This window comes from Lycium ferocissimum, chromosome 3 (genome assembly GCF_029784015.1).
Source record: "Lycium ferocissimum isolate CSIRO_LF1 chromosome 3, AGI_CSIRO_Lferr_CH_V1, whole genome shotgun sequence".
Taxonomy (NCBI): domain Eukaryota; kingdom Viridiplantae; phylum Streptophyta; class Magnoliopsida; order Solanales; family Solanaceae; genus Lycium; species Lycium ferocissimum.
The window spans coordinates 52,773,966-52,783,936 of record NC_081344.1 but is presented as its reverse complement, the minus strand read 5'-3'; the positions used below and the strand labels follow the sequence as shown (position 1 = coordinate 52,783,936).

General features: G+C 37.5%; 1 protein-coding gene across 1 annotated transcript; it reads left to right on the top strand.

Annotated features, from left to right (window-relative positions):
* Positions 1 to 2,839: 2,839 nt before the first annotated feature.
* On the top strand, positions 2,840 to 8,004 carry LOC132048909 (calmodulin calcium-dependent NAD kinase-like). Its single transcript, XM_059439590.1, has 8 exons — positions 2,840 to 3,056; positions 3,948 to 4,171; positions 4,278 to 4,342; positions 5,986 to 6,207; positions 6,335 to 6,461; positions 6,944 to 7,254; positions 7,375 to 7,519; positions 7,614 to 8,004. The coding sequence occupies exons 1-8, from the start codon at positions 2,840 to 2,842 to the stop codon at positions 7,851 to 7,853; spliced, it is 1,551 nt and encodes a 516-aa protein (XP_059295573.1). The 3' UTR covers positions 7,854 to 8,004.
* Positions 8,005 to 9,971: the final 1,967 nt, after the last annotated feature.

Here is a 9,971-nt window from a genome sequence, read left to right as displayed (position 1 = left end):
TCCAACTTTGGGAACGAATATCTTTTAGTATATAAGGAGTTTTGAAGTAAAGCAAAAGCCTAAATTGAAGTTTATGAAGTCTACTTTGCAACGCAACAAACCGTCGATACGACATCGGAGTAGAGAATTATGGACGTTATAAGTCAGGCGGGCAGAGTAGAAACGCGCAGCTACAGTGCGTGACACGCGCAACTACAGTATGCGACACGTGCAGCTACAATGCGCGACACGCGTGCTACAGTGCGCGGAAAGTTCTAGGTCGGTAGAGACCGACCCTAGAACAATATAAAAAGGGTATTTTCCCCTTATTTTCATTCAACCACCTCCCCAAACCTTCCTTAACCCCTTAGAACATTCTCCCAACTTCCTCCATAAAATTTTAGCCCAAATTAAGTGCAACCCCAGGATTTAGGCTCGGGAAGCGTATAAGGTCTTGTAGTTCTTGCTCTAAACAACGAATCTTGACGAATCAAAGAAGGCCGCCGAAGATAAATAAGATTTCAAGCTCTACCAACCTTGATTGAGGTAAGGATATTATTTACTATGGACATTATGAATTGTACCATGGAAATTTAGTTGTTAAAGCTTCGTCAAGTCTTGTGATTGGTTGAGAAATTGGGGAAACATTGTGTGGGATGTTTTATTGAGCATATTGATGTTGATGATGATATTGTTGATATTGGTGTTTCCATTGTTGTTGTTTTGTTGGTATTGTGATTTCGGGCTAGAGATATAAACAGGGGAGATGCTGCCTGAATTCCGGCAGATTCTAAGAGGATCTAATTTGAAGGCTTAAGACAAGCATATGATGATAAGCCTAACAATAGTATGAATTCTCTTGAATGTAGATTTACGAGCTTGGGAGGACAAGCGTTAAGTAGTTAAAGTTAAGGCGACCGAAAAGGTATGTCAAGGCTATCCGTTTCTTTCTTAAGGCATGATCCTATTGTTACGAACTTTTACAAATAATGTCCATAATGATTCCTGTCATAGAAACGCTAGAAGCTTACATTATTGATGTTCTTAAGATGTTATAGATTTTGGTCTCACCTTATAATTATTGTTCCTTCAGGGTGAGATATGCCAATGATGTTCGCTCCATAACATAAATTGGAGGTTTACCGACCTTACGTCACTCCAATGAATTTAGAAATGTGTTCTTAAGGAATTTTTTGTAGGACATGAATAGTGAGCTAGTAGAAGATCCTTAATGAGGTATTTAATGCTAGAAGAGAGGTTTATGATGTATCTCAGGATTTGTTTGAGGTTTAGTTAATCCGGAAGAAGTCCTAATGGCTCGGAAATGTGCTTATAAGTCTTATGCGATCATGTAGGCATTAATGGATAAGTGATGACCATGAGAAGCGCTTAGAAGCTAATAGGTAAAGAATGAGTACTAGAAGTATATAAAGGGTACCTATAGGGGATATTTGGATCGGGCTGCACGTTCCGCAGCACATGCATTCATATTTACCACTGGTCTGCAGCCAGTTAGGTAGTTATTACCGCCAAGCTACGGCCGGTTGGGCAGATATGTATTTACCACCCTGCTACGGCTGGTTGGGAAGCTACCACCTTTGCCGCGGTCGGCGATTGCTTACCACGGTTAGGCGTTAGCACCCGGGACGATAAGTAAGTTAGAGACACAGTATTGTACATAGATGTAGTTAAATATTATGATAGTATAGAGAGATAAGCATACTAGATTCTCATTGGTAAGTCAGAAGTGCCAGGTTGATTCTTATCCTTCTTGCGTTATATGTTTATTATGTTACATTTCCGCCTTACATACTCGGTACACTATTTGGACTGACGTCTTTTTGCTTGTGGACGCTGCGTTTATGCCCGCAGGTATAGACAGACGAGACGAGGACCTTCCACAGTAGGCTGCCTCCAGGTACTAGTCTTGATTGGTGGGCTCCACTTCTTCCTGGAGCATTGCCGAGTCTGGGTTCGTATATGTATTTTTGTGTGTTACGGGTACGTCGAGAGCCCTGTCCCGACATTTATACGTCAGTCATGTTCAGAGAGGTGAACAAATCTAAGGATGCACTTAGGTTATAAAATTTGAAAAATCCAAGAGTGTATTCAGCTACTTTAAAGCTTGGTTCCGGTAACAATAGAGATCAACAAAGCTTTGTTGTCTCCGTCAAAGTAGAAAACTTTTCAACTTGGAATTTCTTTAGAACTACAAATGCCAACTAAAAGACCTATAGAGAGGGCACGAAAATTGGAAAGATGGAAAAAATTGTTAATGCACTTGAATGCATGATTTGGGTTTTTCTTCGTGAAATGCATAACAGATTTTCTTGGATTTTCTTTTCCAAGACTTAACTATAGAGTTGTAGGTGCAGGGTGCTTACTACATGAACAAGAGTTGTAGGTGCAGGGTGCTTACTACATGAACAACACCTCTTGTCAATACTTAGTCCAATTTTCGGTTAAGTGAATAACCAATTTTTTAAAATCAAACAAAAAATCGAAACTGAATATTTCGAATCTATTTTATTTTTCAATTTAATGCCCACTCCTACATCTTTTTTCCCAGAAAGTTAATATTCCCTAATTGTCCTTTTCCTTTTGTGGGGCAAATTTGATAAAGTAAAATACATAAATAAAAAGAACTAAAGCTGATTATTCTATATTCATCAGATCATTTTAGCACGTGGACCGATTACAAGAAAAAAAAAAAGTCCCATAACGATTAACAAGCAATTGCAAAGCTATAGCATTTAGATGAAGAATCTCATTTGCTATTTTCGTTAAATCTTTACCTTAATCTTAGGTCTCAATCCATTTTTGCATTGTATAATTAATCCTTTTTTGCATGGGAATTAATATGAAAAGTTATCCTGAATTCAATCATCCTTCGTATTACTGTATCAATATAAAGCCAATTTATATACAGATCTTTTTAGCATCTTGGATTTGTTTAATCCTTTCAGTGGCTGTGTATTATCGCCTCAAGAAATTCCGAAGCCAGAAAATCATTCCTCGTATTGAAGTTTCACGTACCGGGCAGGCCCTCAAGTTTGAAAAGTTTTCCCATTATGTAGGTAATTATTCTATTAATTCTTTTTCCTATTTTTTTGGTTCTTGGTTATTGTTATTCTATTTAGAGATAATGATAAAAACACACCGAACCATCACTTTTCGCGAGTTTCACAACGCAACTATCAGTTGTTCCCTTTTCCTACCTGACTCTCACCACCATCTATGTATTAAGACAAGCCTAGTTGATAGTTCAGATAGGAAAAAGGAACAACTAATGGTTGGTCTAGTCAGCTTCGAGGTGTGTTTTAACTCGTCTATCTAGGATCCCATATATTGTTGCATATATAATTAAGTAATTAAACGTGACCTTCATGTATTTTAGTCCAGGAAAATGAGTCAAGTCGCATGTGAGGGGCATGCTGAAACCGTAAATAAGTACTTCGTCTATATATGTCGCTTCTTTTCTTAGTTTATTTTAAAAAGAATGACATTTTTCTATGTTTGAAAAATCTTTAACTTTATACTTTCCATTTTATCATGAGATAATGGTCAAACACACACATAAACTATCACTTTTTCGAGAGTTTCACATCCAATACTATCAGCTGTTCCCTTTTTCTATCACCATCTATGTATTAAAACACACCTAGTTGAGTAGATAGTGTGATAGTTCAGGTAGGAAAAGGGAACAACTGATAATTGAGTTGTGAAACTCGCGAAAAAGTGATAGTTCAAGTGTGTTTTTGACCATTAACTCTTTCATCATTAATGATATGCTTTAATTTTATACCTATAGACGTATCACGGCATGTATAAAACTATAAAAACTAAAGGTACTTTTGGTTTCTTTCTTAACCTTCTTGCCGGATCGTATAAAATGAAATGGCGAGAGTAGTTAAAAGTTTTCAGATGAGATGTCATATAGCGTAACATATGCATATATATGAATGCAGCTAGACAAATGGGATTTGCAGATAGGAGACAATGTCCACAGTTGTGCAAGCTGGCTACTGAATACATAATAAAATCAGGAGGGTGTGAAGAAGATATGTACAGCTATTTTTCTAATGAACCAGATGCTGATTCTCTTTTTATAAAGCTTGTTGAGGAGTTTGAGAGATGCATCCTTAGTTACTTTGCTTTCCATTGGACTCATGTTCCTTATATGATGAGCCAGGTAAATCAAAATAGATCCATACTTCATGTATTATAACCCCATGAAAACAAAATTTTGAGTTGGTATTTTAGTTGACCAGCTTCCAATCTTATTCTCTTCCTTTCAGGTATTGAGTGCTGATCATTTTGAGCCCAAAAAGAAGCTCCAAAACATTGTCATGGCTGCTACGAGGTATATCTCTTATATCCTAACATCTGCTTTGCTCTTTCATTCATAAGTCAGCTTGCTGGCCATCATAAAGATATTCAGTTTTTAGGGCTAATCCAAATGTTTGCCTATTGGGGTAAGTTCAAACAATTCTATTAGTAGGATCATATGGTTTAATAGTACTTCTTTGAAATAAAGTTCCCTTTCACGGCGGGGTTTTAGGCAGAGCAGCACATGTATATTGGTAGTTAAAATGTAAATACTTATACGAGGATGTCATGAAGTCGTACCTCCTCTTTGCTTGTGTCTGGAATAAGTAATCCTCATTGCAAAAAATGTTATGAATCATCATTCGGTTTATTTTCAGATGCTCTAAATTTGAAAGATTGACGGGAGTCCCATCTACATAAGAAGTCCATAGGTAGTTTATTGGTAATACGCCACAGTTCTCAAAGTAAAAATATAATTCTCTGTTATAGTCGGTTAATGAATCTGCAACCTTGGTAACTTCCCTAGAACACTGTTGATTTTCTCCCTTGTTTGAGATACTAGAATTTGTATCCTCTCGATGTCCTCATGACCATTTCACCAAGTCCGAGAGTTTTCCATATACAAATATGGAGAGCGTAAGATAATGTGTTTACATTATTAAATCTACTATTTCTTCCGTATGTCTTCATTTTGAAGTGTTCCACATTGCAATCCATAAAATATCGCTTTTGCGTCCTCTGTTTAACTGCTTACTCTGCCAAAAGGTGTAGCGCTAGCTTTTATAGTTAATTTGCATCCTTTGGCACTCCTCCTCTGTCCATTCTGGTTGTTTGTCATTACTGTCCATCACAATTTTGTTAAATGTTCTCGATTTCTCCATGTTACCATAGTAGCTTTGATTATCTCCATCCTCTTGTTTTCTCTTGTGATCTAGAGTATTGCTCTGATCTGTAAATGACCTAAGTGAGTTATGAGTTCTTAAATATGTCAATGCTATAATGTGTACCTTCTCGCAAACTTTTGTCCAGTCCGGCTTTTCGTATTTCTGGGCATGCTTATGTCAAGCCTTCCACATTTCCCAACATATTAGTTTATCAATTAGATGTTTTGTTTGTATCCCGACCAATTGAGTACCTTCTATCTGATTGACAAATCTTATTATCACGTGATACGTGCAGTAGTGCAATAGAACTCCAAACTCTCTAAGTTAAGTCACTTCACTTGATATTAAAAATATGTTTGATTTTTTGTTTATTTTGATGGTTACAACATGAATAGCACTTGGATACAGTATTTTAAGCAAACTTAGGGTGAGGCTGTGATATGGGGAAACTCACCTCCACATAAATAGATTTCTAGTCAGTTCCAACCTGATTTAGTTAAGACGAGTTCCAGTGCGTTTGGTGCTTCATCCATGGCGCCAACTTTATTGTTATTATTCAGATTACGGTCTTTGTGATCAATGATACGGTAAGGTATGATGTTGGTCACCTTTTGGATAATATTAAAATCCTTAAAGATTTTGTGTAATTTTAGTAATCCCTAGCTGGTCTAAAAGTACTGCAAATCGCTAGATTAGCAGAAGAGCATTCCATTAAATCATGCTGTTCTCTTTACTTTTGCTGAAGTGGTACATATCACTAACTATTCATTCATGTTTTTTGTGTGTAATAAAGGGAACAAAGATTTGAAAGGGTGACAAAGAATCTGAAGGTTGCAAGAGTTCTTACTACCTTAGTTGAGGAGATGAAAGCAATAGGACTCGTTTCTTCAGATGATTCCCAGTGCACAGATGTGATGGTTCCAATGGCTCACAAAGATAGAAGCCCTGTCCTCCTCTTTATGGGTGGTGGCATGGGCGCTGGAAAAAGCACCGTGCTCAAGGACATTCTCAAAGAGTAAGAACGTCATTATTTGTGAGTGTATATATGTGTAAGATTCTAATGAGGTTTCAATGCAGTGCTTGTACATACTTATATTATTTGGAAGACATCTAATGCAGTGACTACCTAAATTTGCACGCAGACCATTTTGGCTTGGAGCTGCAGCTAATGTTGTTGTGATAGAAGCAGATGCATTCAAAGAATCAGATGTCATTTACAAAGCTCTTAGCTCTAGGGGACATCATGACATGCTTCAAACAGCTGAACTGGTTATTATATGCTTCTGATTCCTTCACCCCCCCCCCCCCTTTCTTTCCCCTCAGCTCAAATCCCTTGAAAAAGTTGCATCTCTGTTCTAATGGCCGGTCTAGTTGCTGACTGTGGAGTAGGGAGAGATAATCTTTTAAATCCATTCATTTGTACTCAAATCAAATCACAACCCAACCTCACAGTATGTATTATTCGTTTTGGCCAACAGAACTCACGAATTTGTCCCCTAGGTTACGTCACACGTCTAAGCGCTCATACCATGTAACTTTTGTTGTGCTAGAACTTCACTTTCCTCTCCCTTTTCTATCTGGGACTTGCTTATGTGCCCTTTCTTTAAAAGCTTGCCAGTCTAGAAGCTTGTTAGTCCTTCTTGACCTCATCTAACAAAAGATATAACTTCAATGCTATTGGACCTTAGCCTTTTAACTATATATATTTTCATGTAGGAAATATTCAAAAAAATATATATATTTTCATCTAGGTACATCAGTCATCAACAGATGCAGCATCATCACTGCTTGTGACAGCACTGAATGAAGGAAGAGATGTGATAATGGATGGCACATTCTCATGGATACCCTTTGTGGTGCAGACCATAACCATGGCCAGAAATGTTCACCGGCGACGTTACCGAATGGGTGCTGGTTACAAAGTAGAGGAGGGCGGAAGCGTAACTGAAAACTACTGGGAACAGATTGATGAAGAACAGGAAACGAATGGGACTAGACCCTATAGAATTGAGTTGGTTGGAGTTGTTTGTGATGCTTATTTAGCTGTCATTAGAGGCATAAGGTAAATCTCCTAACTATTTCTTGTGTGAAAATGGAGAAGATGTGTTACTATAACTTAGTAAAAAGGAGGGGTCAAATATGTTCTTCTGTTAGAATCAAGTTTGTTTGCGTCTCTTTGCAGGAGAGCTATCATGTGTAGAAGAGCTGTTCGGGTAAACTCACAACTGAAATCACACAAGAGATTTGCTAGTGCATTCAATACATACTGTCAACTAGTGGATAATGCAAGGTTATATTCAACTAACACTTTGGAAGGTCCCCCTAAGGTACATACAACAATAAATTTTCATTTGTCTACTACATTCCTGTTGTTTTTTCATCTAAAAGGATTACTAACAACCAGTGCTGTGTTTACAAAAGTTGATAGGATGGAAGGATAGAGACAAGACATTGTTAGTTGACCCTGATGAGATAAATGTAGTGAAAATGGTAGGGAGGTTGAATGAAGGAGCGGACTCCATTTATGAACTTTACAAGAACCCTCATCCAGCTTATCAATTTGGCTCAGTTTGGAAAGACATTGTTATGTCACCTTCTAGGTTGAACATTCAGAAAGAACTCAAGTATTCCATTCAAAAAGTTGAAGGAATGAGGTCCTGAGTGAATCAATAAGGATTATTCGAGCTTCCTTTGAACAACACTTGGGATTTTGAACCTATGACTTCTGGTTTTGGTGATCCACGTTCTACCGAACTTAACTGAGAGGCTAAAAGGCACTCATCAGTTAACTCGACCCCTTTCCTTGTTTGTTTTGCTAGATGATTCGCCAGAAAAGCCTTCCTCGTCAATTTGATGAAACTTTAGCATTTATGTCTCAGGCTTGTAGTCTTGAAGCCTTGTTGTAATGGTTGGAGCAGCAAACTCGGATTCGGCTGTACTGTATATATTGGTCCTCCCTCTATCAGCATTTTCGGGTTTAGATCGAAATGGAATCCCCGAAAACCAGGATCTCATAGAGTTGTACTAGGTTTGAGATATGAAAGGTGCAGTTTTTTTGTTTAAAAATAGAAGATATGAGAAGTACCTCACGTAGATTTAGAGATATTTGAGTCTATTTGTTTACATATAACAATATGTCTCAGTAGTTAGTGTATGTTACAATAAGGAGGAAGGTAGAAAAGAAAAATTCTGGAAATGGGAAATGTTTTGAATTAGTATTTACATTTCAGACAAAGGATGTGTTGGGACCTTAATATTTGAATAATATTTTCCTTCCCTTCCCTGCTTTCAATATGTCTTTTTCACCCTTCTGCTTAGTATTAATTGTGCTACTTATTTTCTGAAATTTCCGAATTAAAATAAGTATGAATAACTTAAAATAAGAATATAATGTTTGGATTGCAACCTGAGGAGTGACTTATTTGTTGAGGCTACAACGCTCTCTCTAGCAAAACCCTAAAAAATACTTCTTGCGGCAAATTTCACCGGCAATGGCAGCAGCGGCCAGCCTCCTCACCAGAGGATTGGCACACACACACACACACACACACACAACACACACACACATTCAAACTACGCAGCAGCAGTCAATTGCTCTCTTGCAATACGTCCCAGAACCAGTAGAGATAAAACTGAAAGGGGGGGGGTGGGTTGTGAATTGTAATTTTTGACTCAGTTAGTGGACTGTAAGCTAGTCGACTGGTACTTAATTAATGCAGAGAGTAAGTGACACACAATATATTATACTGATTCGGATCCAATGTAGATCCTACTCCAATCCTCTTGGGTTGCAAGTGTGTTCTCTGCAACTCTTTGTAAATTGGTTTGGTACAATAATTTGTTTGAATGGAGCTCCTATGTCTACACTCAAACTCTGGTAATCTTTTGACAGAATGCCTCACCAACGAAATTTTATCTCTCCTCTCTTTTTTATTTACACAGTGAATCACTCAGAAATACATTGTTTATGAATAGTAGAGCAAGAACTTGAGAAGGTTGAGACGAATGTATATTTTTCTTCGTCTCGAGTAGAGCCTATAAATACTTGATAAATTTAGACGTTTGGCTCTTTGACAGAGAAGGCAACCCAAGAGTTTTGATCCTTGAAAAGAGAAATTGATTGATATTTCCGAGAATAAGGGTGAACTTAGTAATCTTCCAATCCAAGATGTGACCATTTAACCTTCTTTCCTTTCTTGCGTGGGATTTGCAAAGTCTTCCTTTCTTCAATTTATTCTTCATCTTGTACTATATTGATTTTCTTCCATAATAACTGGTACTTCTGATTAATGCGTCTTGACTGAGAGCCATCAATTATCTTCTTCCCTTGTAAGGCTTCATGAGATATTCTCCTTTGATATGCAGTGATATTCTTTCCTTGTAAAGCCTTGTAGAATATTTCCTCTCGATATGCAGCATCTTCTGTGTTAGTAGCATATGACAGCTAAGTGGATTTGTCCAGCCTTCAGTGTGTGGGCTTTATTTGATTGCCCTTAGACCATCTTTCTTTCATTCGTCTTGGGCCTTGACTTCATGTATTGCAATCTGGGCTTAACTTATTTTCTCTGCACAGATGAAATTGTCATCACTAAGTCATGAAACTAACAATCTCCCCCTTTTTATGATGACAATGAAGGGAATTCTTGCAATCTCAAGTACAGAATAGCAGCGGAATATAAAATTTATTGCTTAATCCCTATACAAGATCCATGTCTTTCAATCAATTCGACAAAAGGATCAGATCACTTACCTTTTGATGCGTGATTCCTCGATATACTT

Coding starts and splice junctions, on each gene's coding strand:
- LOC132048909 (XM_059439590.1), top strand. CDS start 2,840: ATGAAAAGTTATCCTGAATTCAATCATCCTTCGTATTACTGTATCAAT. Junction 4,343..5,985: donor ATTGTCATGGCTGCTACGAG/GTATATCTCTTA, acceptor TGTGTAATAAAG/GGAACAAAGATTTGAAAGGG. Junction 6,462..6,943: donor TGCTTCAAACAGCTGAACTG/GTTATTATATGC, acceptor ATTTTCATCTAG/GTACATCAGTCATCAACAGA.